At 43.2% G+C, this 12,866-nt stretch overlaps 1 protein-coding gene across 1 annotated transcript in view; it reads right to left on the minus strand.

Moving 5' to 3' along the window:
- Window positions 1–1,395: 1,395 nt before the first annotated feature.
- LOC139577003 (spermatid perinuclear RNA-binding protein-like) overlaps window positions 1,396–12,866 on the minus strand; it is a 49,352-nt gene continuing 37,881 nt past the window's right edge. The window contains exons 12-18 of the mRNA XM_071403689.1: window positions 12,358–12,566; window positions 10,710–10,874; window positions 7,880–8,014; window positions 7,566–7,706; window positions 7,329–7,455; window positions 6,548–6,598; window positions 1,396–5,684 (exon numbers count right to left, since the gene is read on the minus strand). Of these exons, the coding sequence (XP_071259790.1) occupies window positions 5,596–5,684; window positions 6,548–6,598; window positions 7,329–7,455; window positions 7,566–7,706; window positions 7,880–8,014; window positions 10,710–10,874; window positions 12,358–12,566 (917 nt within the window). The 3' untranslated portion in view covers window positions 1,396–5,595. The remainder of the gene's footprint in view (window positions 5,685–6,547; window positions 6,599–7,328; window positions 7,456–7,565; window positions 7,707–7,879; window positions 8,015–10,709; window positions 10,875–12,357; window positions 12,567–12,866) is intronic.

The raw sequence follows: 12,866 nt of genomic DNA on the forward strand, positions 1-12,866 counted from the left end.
ATATTACAAATCTCATTACTCTCTGCACAGTAGAAATCAATTATTGGGCCTCTGCAGACTCTATGGGCCACTTTCCCAGACCCAGATTAATCCATTGAGAAGAATGTAATTCAGGACTAGGGTTAATCTGGGTACGGGATGCATTGGAAGTCATTGAAAAAATGACGAACCAGAAGGTAATTACATGATCAGAGGATTTATAAGGGGACGGAGATTAATTTGTGCCACAACTCATGAGGATCTGTCCTGAAGGATCTGCCCCTGAACAAGACAGTTAACGCACTGTTCCTAGGCCGTCATTGAAAATAAGAATTTGTTCGTAACTGACTTGCCTGGTTAAATAAAGGTAAAAAAACTATCAAACTGGGCCCTTTCAGTTATCAATGTTTGAAGCAGTCTATATTATTTACAAAACAATGCCATAGGCTTTGGCTTGGAAGTGCTATAATGCACCTTCCACATGCTAAAAATGAATAAATTATCTTGTTCTTAAACCCATGTCTTTAAACACAGCCTGCCCCCCGTTAGGGGCAGGAGGATTGAGATGGAGGCCCTGAAAAACTGACAGCCCAGCATCTTTTTTTATTTTATTTATTTAACCTTTAATTAACTAGGCAGGTCAGTTGAGAACAAATTCTTTGCAATGACGGCCAAACCCTAATGACGCTGGGCAAATTGTGCGCCGCCCTATGGGACTCCCAATCATGGCCGGTTGTGATACAGCCTGGAACCGAACCAGGGTGTCTGTAGTGACACCTCTAGCACTGAGATGCAGTGCCTTAGAACGCTGCGTCACTCGGGAGCCCAATTAAAAAAGGTGCCACCAACCTCCTGTGATATATACATATATAGTTCTGGTCTGACTACTTCGTGACCACTGATCTCAAAAGGACAATACAGCACTGTAAAGTAAGGGAAATCCTATAAAATTTTACCCAACTGGTGCGCCAAAATGCACTTTCATCTATCAGTGGTCACAGACCAAAAGGAGATTAATATACATTTATATTTTTTATTGGGACAGTCAGTGGAAAGATAGGATGACAGACCGCAGCAAAGCTACCACCACTAACGCAAGTGCCAGCGTTGCATAATTGTACGCCACCTCCTGCTTGGCTCACACTGCTAAAAATACCAGCGTCTCTGCAGATCCATCCGATATGATCATGTGTGTCTAGGATCAAATGACTTCACCATTCCTCTGTGTCAAGCAGTCGCTAGCCTGCCCAGTGTGTGCCGATGCAACTAGAGCTTATTTTGAGTCCCATTCGGGGCCAACGTCAGGACAAGCTGCTAAGTGGGTAAGGCTGAAAGCAAGGGGCTCTAGTGGCTACCATGGAGAGCTTGACTCCAGGTGACAAGGCCTATAAAACAGACTAGCGCACATGTCCAATACTCTCTTTAAAAGTTTTTTTTAATGCTAAATTAAATTTGTACTGTACATAGATACTCCCCACTGCATGCTCATACAAAACAGAATCCTGTGGTAAGCAGTAACAGCTCAAGAGGAAACGGATGGATGAATGGGTCCAAGAGCAGTAAATCACTAATAACAGGTATAGTCAGCCCTTTATTCTAGGATTGAGACAACACTCATAAGACTGTAGAAATAGTTGAGTGCAATGAGACAGTACATTCACAAAAAGATAAGAAAAGAGAATGTCCAGAAAACGACAAATAATTGAACTGGAGGGTATAACAGAAAGCTGCCATTGAAGGAGCGCTCAGGTTTCAGAAAGTTGTGTTGTGTTTTTACAAAGAAATCATTCTCACAGAGAAATATATATTATTTTAAACAAAAATCAATCACAAGTCCATCTAAATATTGTTCTGAGAAAATAATGGATAGAACACGTAATACCATAAGCACACTACATAGATGTGTGCACAAACTTTGGAGGACATTCAATACCAGCAGCATTTGATCAAGTGCAGGCAATGCCATTAAACCACAACAAACAGGATCTAAGACTTTCTGAAGATAGATACATCAATTACAGAGAAAACTTGAAAAGTACATGCATGTCTTGCCCACTGTTACAGGATTAGGTGCGTGTGTGTGTGTGTGAGAGAGAAAGATGGAGACAGAAATTGAGAGTTTTACTTCCTGGTTGTAGATATCATTCAAGATGTGCTGGCCTGAGTAGAGTTATGCTATTAACTGCTACTAGGACATTTTTTAAAGCGTAGACTAATACTAGTCTACGCTCTCCTAACACTTAAAATGTGAAAATTGTTTTTACAGAACTTACAAATTAAACTCGTAACAACATACATACACACACAAAGTACCAGTCAAAAGTTTGGACACACCTACTCATTCATGGGTTTCTATATTTGTACACTTTCCTACATTGTACAATAATAGTGAAGACCTCAAAACTATGAAATAACACATATGGAATCATGTTACCAAAGTTTTAAATCAAAATATATTTTAGATTTGAGATTCTTCAAAGTAACCACCCTTTCCCTTGATGATAGAATGCCAAGAGTGTGCAAAGCTATCAACCAGCTTCATGAGGTAGTCACCTGGAATGCATTTCAATTAACAGTTGTGCCTTGTTAAAAGTTAATTTGCTTCCTTCTTAATGCATTTGAGCCAACCAGTTCTGTTGTGACAAGGGTGGTATACCGAAGATAGTATATACTTGGTATTTTACCAAATAGGGCTATGGCAAGAGCAGCTCAAATAAGCAAAGAGAAACGACAGTCCATCATTACTTTAAGACATGAAGGTCAGTCAATCCGGAAAATGTCAAGAACTTTGAACGTTTCTTCAAATACAGTCGCAAAAAAACATCAAGCGCTATGATGAAAATGGCTCTCATGAGGACCGCCACAGGAAAGAAAGACCCAGAGTTACCTCTGCTGCAGAGGATAAGTTCATTAGTTACCAGCCTCAGAAATTGCAGCCCAAGTAAATGCTTCAGAGTTCAAGTAACAGACACATCTCAACAATCAACTGTTTAGGGGAACTGCGTAAACCAGGCCTTCATGGTCAAATTGCTGAAAAGAAACCACTACTAAAAGGACACCAATAAGAATAAGAGACTTGCTTGGGCCAAGAAACACGAGAAATGGACATTAGACCAGTGGAAATCTGTCCTTTGGTCTGATGAGTCCAAATTTGAGATTTTTGGTTCCAACCGCCGTGTCTTTGTGAGACGCAGAGTAGGTGAACGGATGACCTCTGTATGTGTGGTTCCCACCATGAAGCATGGAGGTGTCGTGAGGGTGCTTTGCTGGTGACACTGTCAGTGAAAAATGTAGAATTCAAGGCACGCTACCATAGCATTCTGCAGCGATACGCCAGTGGTTTGCGCTCAGTGGGACTATCATTTGTTTTTCAATAGGACAATGACCCAACACACCTCCAGGCTGTGTAAGGGCCATTTGACCAAGGAGAGACCTGGCCTCCACAATCACCTGACCTCAACCCAATTGGTATGGGATGAGATGGACCGCAGAGTGAAGGAAAAGAAGCCAACAAGTGTTCAGCATGTGGAAACTCCTTCAAGACTGTTGGAGAAGCATTCCAGGTGAAGCTGGTTGAGAGAATGCCAAGAGTGTCCAAAGCTGTCAAGGCATAGTGGGGCTATTTTGAATAATCTCAAATATATTTTAATTTGTTTAACCCTTTTTTGGTTACTACATGATTCCATGTGTGTTATTTCATAGTTTTGAAGTTGTCACTATTATTTTACAATGTAGAAAATGGTAAAAAAAAGAATAATTAAAACTTGAATGAGTAACTGCGTCCAAACTTGACTGGTACTGTGTGTGTGTGTGTGTGTGTGTGTGTGTGATATATATATAAAACTCAGCAAAAAAAACGTTCCTTTTTCAGGACCCCGTCTTTCAAATATATTTGTATTTTTACGAATTAACTTCACAGATCTTCATTGTAAAGGGTTTAAACACCGTTTCCCATGCTTGTTCAATGAACCATAAACAATTAATGAACATACACCTGTGGAACGGTCGTTAAGACACTAACAGATTACAGACGGTAGGCAATTAAGGTCACAGTTATGAAAACTTAGGACACTAAAGAGGCCTTTCTACTGACTGAAAAACACCAAAAGAAAGATGCCCAGGGTCCCTGCTCATCTGCATGAATGTGCCTTAGGCATGCTGCAAGGAGGCATGAGGACTGCAGATGTGGCCAGGGCAATAAATTGCAATATCCGTACTGTGAAAAGCCAAAGACAGCATTACAACGAAACAGGATGGACAGCTGATCGTCCTCAAAGTGGCAGACCACGTGTAACAACACCTGCATAGGATCGGTACATCCGAACATCACACCTGCGGGACAGTTACAGGATGGCAACAACTGCCAGAGTTACACCAGGAACGCACAATCCCTCCATCAGTGCTCAATAGGCTGAACTGAGGGCTTGTAGACCTATTGTAAGGCAGGTCCTCACCAGACATCACCGGCAACAACGTCGCCTATGGGCACAGACCCACCATCGCTGGACCAGACAGGACTGGCAAAAAGTGCTCTTTACTGACGAGTCGCGGTTTTGTCTCACCAGCGGTGATGGTCGGATTCGCGTTTATCGTTGAAGGAATGAGCGTTATACCGAGGCCTGTCCTCTGGAGTGGGATCGATTTGGAGGTGGAGGGTCCATCATGGTCTGGGGGGGTGTGTCACCGCATCATCGGACTGAGCTTGTCGTCATTGCAGGCAATCTCAACGCTGTGCGTTACAGGAAAGACATCCTCCTCCCTCATGTGGTACCCTTCCTGCAAGCTCGTCCTGACGTGACCCTCCAGCATGACAATGCCACCAGCCATACTGCTCGTTCTGTGCGTGATTTCCTGCAAGACAGGAATGTCAGTGTTCTGCCATGGCCAGTGAAGAGCCCGGATCTCAATACCATTGAGCACGTCTGGGACCTGTTGGATCGGAGGGTGAGGGCTAGGGCCATTCCCCCCAGAAATATCCAGGAACTTGCAGGTGCCTTGGTGGAAGAGTCTCACAGCAAGAACTGACAAATCTGGTGCAGTCCATGAGGAGGAGATGCACTGCAGTACTTAATGCAGCTGGTGGCAACACCAGATACTGACTTACTTTTGATTTTGACCCCCTCCCCTGCTTTGTTCAGGGACACATTATTCCATTTCTGTTAGTCACATGTCTGTGGAACTTGTTCAGTTTACGTCTCAGTTGTTGAATCTTGTTATGTTCATACAAATATTTACACGTTAAGTTTGCTGAAAATAAACACAGTTGACAGTGAGAGGACGTTTCCTTTTTTGCTGAGTTCATATCACACAAATATTGCAGTGTTATGCAACGACAATTCCCAAACAGCACATTTCCACTATTTCAAGTAGATATAAAAGATAGTCAAGTATTGCAACACACAGGAAAGTTCCAACCCTGACAATGTTGTGCTTCTTCTCCTTCTTGGATTGATGTCTGCTCAGAAAGATGGGTCCCGATTCTCCACCCTTGTGTGCACTTGCACAATACGTGAAAAGGGTGGAGAATTTGGACAGCATTAGTAAGGTAGATAAAACCTGGTCAGACAGGAAACGGGAAGTTTCAAAATGTCAAGTCATCCCCCACTGGCTGCGAGATCAAAAGAAATCCTGAGGACCCAGGTGAATTATAATAGGAGTGGCAATTGTCTGTGGCTGGTAAAAGGCACCGTCAATGTACAATCCACCTACAGAGAGGGAGAAAGAAGGGGAGGGAGCAGAGAGACTGTAGTTACGACCGTGGCCTGTAGGAATCAGTGTTACACACTAGACATGACGCCATTTTTGGTCATGATTTGCTGTGTTGGATTAGGTGAAGAATGGGAGGATTGCGGTGGATATAAAAAAGTGGTGACATTGGTCTAGCTGTGAATTTCAGAACGCTAGGCAAGTCAAGAAGTACTGGTACTCAACTGATAAATAATATTCATTTATTTTTTTCAATTGTATATCTCAAAATACGTCTCAAACAACTCAAGTAACCAATTAAATGTATAGATTAGGAACAAAAGACGTATTAATAACAAAAATGTATGGACAATCAATATCCATTGAACAAGAAAGATTTTACAGTGCATTCAAGCAAGTATTTTTGTACCATTAAAAATATAACATCATACAAAACAAACTATACAAAGTATAAAATAAAAACAATCATATCATATTTTTTAAAGTCTCTGTCTAAGTTGTACACATGGGGGTGAACAGCCGTCCTAAATCGGAGAGTCGTGGTGAGAGATGGAAGACAGGGGACAATTGTAGAACAGGGAACATTACAGCGGGCATTCGAGCAAAAACCTACAAAGAAAATTTAAAAAAACGTAATCTATCCATTCAAATTAAACTTAGAACATAGTCTAGCCCTGTGTATCAGTCAAGTGGACTGTACCACTCAAGAGATCAAAAATGGAAAAGTGCGGATAAAATGCTGATCTCACATTTGACTGTTCTATGTCTGACCACCCTCAATAAGAAATCAGGAAATGGAAAGGTGAGGTGGAACAACAAGCACATGCATGACACGGTCTAGTAGCTGCTGGCCCCTGCTTACCATAGGCAGGGAAGGCAGCGGCAGGACCATAGCCATATGGAGCTCCATAGCCTGAAAACAGAGGTCAAGGAACTTGGGTTACAGGAGCAGTACTTCTACACCGAGTATACCACACATTAGGAACAACTTCCTAATATTGAGTTGCCCCCCCTCCCTTTTGTCCTCAGACCAGCCTCAGTTTGTCAGGGCATGGACTCTACAAGGCGTCAAAAGCGCCTTTGGGTGGTGGACCATTCTTGATACACACAGGAAACTGTTCAGCAAGAAAAACCCAGCAGCGTTGCAGTTCTTGATACAAACCAGTGTGCCTGGCACCTACTACCATACCCCATTCAAAGGCACTTAAATCTTTTCTCTTGCCCATTCACCATCAAATGGCACACATACACACAATCCATGTCTCAAGGCTTAAAAATCCTTCTTTAAACTGTCTCCGCCACTTCATCTACACTGTTTGAAGTGGATTTAACAAGTGACATAAATAAGGGATCATAGCTTTCAACTGGATTCACCTGGTCAGTCTATGTCATGGAAAGAGCAGGTGTTCTTAATGCTTTATATACTCAGTGTATAGCAACAACCTAACAGACACCAGGATTGTTGTCAATCCAATTTAAATTCCAGTCAATTCAGAAAATTCACCAAATTCCAAATGGTCCCAATTTTAAAGCATTGAAGAGAAATGGAATTTCAGTGTTGTTCCTGAATTGACTGGAATTTAAATGAATTTGACACCAAACCTGACGAACCACGCACTTACACACCAAGCCCCGGGTCTTACCTGGTGGGAGGTACCCATGGGTAGGAGGAGCGCTGATGTAAGGTGCTCTGTGCATCACTGGCCTGGTTCTAGGCCTGCTGTGGGCATGGACTGGGATAGACACGGTTGACGACACAGTTCTCTTCACCTGCAAACACACACATTCGTTATGGCGTCACCTTTCCATACATTCGGACGTATGCTGCACGACTAATATGAATTCTATGGATGTGCTGACAGTGATGTTTGTCCACCCACCAGTGTCCTGGGCACCCTCTTCTTGTTGCGGGGGTCTTTTGAGTCAGAGAAGAGTCTCTTCAGAGCAGAGAGAGCAGCACTAGCCTTCGCTGCTTTCTTATTGGGCCCAGAGCCTCTGAACTTCTGTTTATCAACTTCCACCTACAGTACACACCACACACTGTCAATCATTCAGAACTACACTAGGGCCATTTCACTGCCCAGTGAAATAGCAAAGCTCTAGATTCATTTAAAAAAAATAGATAAGTCAGATGAAAATAATGTAAAGTGAAAGGTCAAGCAGGTGCAAGGCTGTGGTGTGTGTGGATAAAGACCTCTATGATGAAGCGTTTGTCGTAGCTGCCACCAGTCTCTGATAGGAGTTCATACTTCAGGCCTCTGCGTTTCTCGTTCAGCTCCATCACTGGGTTCTTGCCACCTGCCGTGAGGAGAGGGCCTGGGATGCGGGACTAGGGATGATAATTTGGGGGAAATCACTACCTCCGTATAGTTGAACTGAGCACGGTTAGGGATGAGTCCAGTCGGTGAACCACACAAAACATTAAATCAGGGATGTACACCAATCTAACATCATTCTCACTTATAAGCAAACACAATGAAAGTCAGACAATCTGGACCTGAATACTGAGCTTTCAAATTCTGTTATGACAGAACAGGTTGTCATGTTAGTGTGGCGGTTATGCGGTTACCTCGTCAGGTTAGTGTGACGGTTATGCGGTTACCTCGTCAGGTTAGTGTGACGGTTATGCGGTTACCTCGTGCGGTTAGTGTGCCGGTTATGCGGTTACCTCGTCAGGTTAGTGTGGCGGTTATGCGGTTACCTCGTCAGGTTAGTGTGACGGTTGTGCGGTTACCTCGTGCGGTTAGTGTGACGGTTATGCGGTTACCTCGTGCGGTTAGTGTGACGGTTATGCGGTTACCTCGTGCGGTTAGTGTGACGGTTATGCGGTTACCTCGTCAGGTTAGTGTGACGGTTATGCGGTTACCTCGTCAGGTTAGTGTGACGGTTGTGCGGTTACCTCGTCAGGTTAGTGTGACGGTTGTGCGGTTACCTCGTCAGGTTAGTGTGACGGTTATGCGATTACCTCGTCAGGTTAGTGTGACGGTTATGCGGTTACCTCGTCAGGTTAGTGTGACGGTTGTGCGGTTACCTCGTGCGGTTAGTGTGACGGTTATGCGGGTTTACCTCGTGCGGTTAGTGTGACGGTTATGCGGTTACCTCGTGCGGTTAGTGTGACGGTTATGCGGTTACCTCGTGCGGTTAGTGTGACGGTTATGCGGTTACCTCGTGCGGTTAGTGTGGCGGTTGTGTGGTTACCTCGTCAGGTTAGTGTGACGGTTGTGCGGTTACCTCGTGCGGTTAGTGTGACGGTTATGCGGTTACCTCGTGCGGTTAGTGTGACGGTTATGCGGTTACCTCGTCAGGTTAGTGTGACGGTTATGCGGTTACCTCGTGCGGTTAGTGTGACGGTTATGCGGTTACCTCGTCAGGTTAGTGTGACGGTTATGCGGTTACCTCGTCAGGTTAGTGTGGCGGTTATGCGGTTACCTCGTCAGGTTAGTGTGGCGGTTATGCGGTTACCTCGTCAGGTTAGTGTGACGGTTGTGTGGTTACCTCGTCAGGTTAGTGTGACGGTTATGCGGTTACCTCGTGCGGTTAGTGTGCCGGTTATGCGGTTACCTCGTCAGGTTAGTGTGGCGGTTATGCGGTTACCTCGAGCGGTTAGTGTGACGGTTGTGTGGTTACCTCGTGCGGTTAGTGTGACGGTTATGCGGTTACCTCGTCAGGTTTGTGTGACGGTTATGCGGTTACCTCGTCAGGTTAGTGTGGCGGTTATGCGGTTACCTCGTCAGGTTAGTGTGACGGTTGTGTGGTTACCTCGTCAGGTTAGTGTGACGGTTATGCGGTTACCTCGTGCGGTTAGTGTGACGGTTGTGTGGTTACCTCGAGCGGTTATAGTGTGATATAGGGGTGGGCGAGATGGCCAAAATATATCATGGTATTTTTCAATTTTTTTACGGTATTTTATGTTTTGATTAATACAAGTAATACATTTGCTTTATGAGAAGTGCGTGACCCTTGGGTGGCAACACATATATTCTAAATTATTTTAAATGGGTCTTTCTCCATTCTGATTGTTTTATACTATTCAATTCAACCTAAAATAATTTCCTGCATTTCCATCAATTTCTGCATTTCCTGCACTCATTTGAGATCATTTTCACACTGCCCCAATACGGGCAAAAATACTAGGCCTTATTTTTAACCCAATGTTGAAATTGCGACTTACATCAAAACACTTGGGTGAACTTTTGGAATCATGGAAATAGAATGTTTATTATAATTCTATAGTTAGAATATAAATAATAGTGGGCACTTTGAATACAGTGTTGTTTGACATGACAACGAATGAAAATGCCATGGACGAGTTATTGTGACAGGGTAGGAACCAAAGTGATGTTCCGTGTTTCCTAGGGGACTCTATAATCTTTGGCTACATTAAATCTTTATTCATATAGCCAACATATTCATGCTTCGCCTATTCCTCTTTGATTTAGAAGATACTGTTGCACAAACAACATGCTGATTTAGGCCTCCACCAGTACTGGTATCAGGCTGTATTAGCTAGCTACGTTTGCTCTGACTCAGTACTTTTATTAGCTAGTTAGCTAGCTACACGGTTTAGCTTAACTTAATAAGAAAATACAAACTAGCTGTTAGCAGATGTAAGAAACACAAACTAATATTGTATTTATAGAATGCTTGTGGATTTATATTAAGATCAAATTGGAAACATTGTTGCATGTGCTGCATTGACCATGCAGACTGAACAAGTGTCTCGTGGTCAAGCAACAACAAATGCGCTCCTTGAGTGACAGGGGGAGGGACTAGGTCTGTGTGGAGAGAGAGAGAGCGGAGCGGGATGACTCAAGTAGCGGAGTAAACTATAAAAATGGACGTTACACGCGGCGTATCACATTTAACAAACCAAACATTCAAATAACGTTATAGAAGATAAAGTAAAAACCCAAACCGGTCCGTGCATCAATACCGGTATATAGTAAAATACGGTATACCGCCCAGCCCTAGTGTGAAGGTTGTGAGGTTACCTCGTGTTGTCAGTGTGACGGTTGTGTGGTTACCTCGCATGTGTCTGTGGAGGTGACAGAGTTGCTTCTGGAGCTGGTGGACATTCTGTCGTTTCTCTCACTTCTGTGGTTGCGTCCCTCGCCGTCAGATCTCTCATCAGCGCTCAGGGAGTCCAGGTCCACTTCGAAGCCAGCTGGGTAACCAAGAGCCTGTAGGACCTGGAGACCATGAGCAAGAGAAACAAAGGGGTGGTCAAATAATATGGACTGTAAGATCTAGAGGAGCAGCACTTACTTGGACACGGTGTGCTATCATGATAGAGAGCACCCAAACGTTTTGTCATATCTGCCATGAGTCCATGTAATACTGTCCGTGTCACAGTGCTACAGTACATGTACAGATGATTCTACGTCTTTGTTCAAAATCCACTTCTGTCCTCTGCCTGTCCTAACTGTTAATCTTCATCCTCTCATAACATGTTGCCCATTCACAGGAGGCTGCTGAGGGGAACAGCTCATAATAATGTCCGGAACGGAGCAAATGGAATGGCATCTTATTCCATTCCACTGATTCCGCTCCAGCCATTACCACAAGCCCGTTCTCCCAAATTAAAAACCTCTTGGCGCACCGATCCCTTTAGCAGGATCATTTGTGTCAACATCAGGTGAATTGCAGAGCGCCAAATTCAAATTAAATTACAAAAAATATTAAATTTTCATGAAATCACAAGTGCAATATACCAAAACACAGCTTAGCTTGTTGTTAATCCACCTGGCATGTCAGATTTCAAAAAAGCTTTACGGTGAAAGCAAACCATGCGATTATGTGAGGACAGCTCTCAGCAGACAAAACATTACAAATAGCTAGCAGCAAAGTAGATTGGTCACGAAAGTCAGAAAAGCAATAAAATAAATCGCTTACCTTTGATGATCTTCGTGTGTTTGCACTCACGAGACTACCAGTTACACAATAAATGTTAGTTTTGTTCCATAAAGATTCTCTTTATATCCAAAAACCTCCATTTGGTTGGCGCGTTTTGCTTAGTAATCCACAGGCTCGTGCAGGTCACGACGGGCAGACGAAAATTCCAAGAAGTATCCGTAAAGTTCGTAGAAACATGTCAAACGTTTTTTATCATCAATCCTCAGGTTGTTTTTACAATAAATAATCGATAATATTTCAACCGGACGGTAAACTTTTCAATACAAGAGAGAAAGAAAAGGTCTCGCTCCAGTGGCGCGCGCATGAACAAATCTAAGGACATCTGGCTATCCACTGACGCGATGTGATCATTCTCGCTCATTTTTCAGAATAAAAGCCTGAAACTATGTCTAAAGACTGTTCACACCCTGTGGAAACCATAGGGAAAGGAATCTGGTTGATATCCCTTTAAAAATGAAGGATAGGCTTGCAATGGAACAGAGTAGTTTCAGAAAAACAGCACTTCCTGGTTGGATTTTCGTCTGCAATATCAGTTCCGTTATACTCAGACAATATTTTGACAGTTTTGGAAACTTTAGAGTGTTTTCTATCCTAATCTGCCAATTATATGCATATTGTAGCTTCTGGGCCTGAGAAATAGGCAGTTTACTTTGGGAACGTTTTTTATCCAAACATCAAAATACTGCCCCCTAGCTTCGGACGAACCTCAAGTTACTCCATTTGCTAATCCTGTGACATTTACAGAAATAGGTTTGTTACCTTAAGTGCTACTTTGAGTTTGGCAGTCTTCTTAGAAGAGCCAGAGGCCTCATGGACAGTGCCCTGTACGTCCACAGACATGGTAAAAACTGGAGTGTGGACCGGGCCAGACTGGGACAACAGCTTATACTGCAGCCCCGGGTGGACCTGGTTCAGTCTCATCAGGGCGTTCATGGGGTGGTTGGGGTCCATCATCTCACTGTCCAGAACTAGGAGGAGGAAACATGGAGACCATACAGGCCTTCAATAACATCAATCAAAAGTACACAGTTGAAGTCAGAAGTTTATACACTTTAGCCAAATACATTTAAACTCAGTTCTTCACAATTCCTGACATTTAATCCTAGTAAAAATTGTCTTAGGTCAGTTAAGATCACCACTTTATTTTAAGAATGTGAAATGTCAGAATAATAGTAGAGTGATTTAATTCAGCTTTTATTTATTTCATCACATTCCCAGTGGGTCAGAAGTTTACATACACTCAGTTAGTACTTGGTAGCATTGCCTTT

Source organism: Salvelinus alpinus, chromosome 5, assembly GCF_045679555.1.
Source record: "Salvelinus alpinus chromosome 5, SLU_Salpinus.1, whole genome shotgun sequence".
NCBI classification, from domain to species: Eukaryota; Metazoa; Chordata; class Actinopteri; order Salmoniformes; family Salmonidae; genus Salvelinus; species Salvelinus alpinus.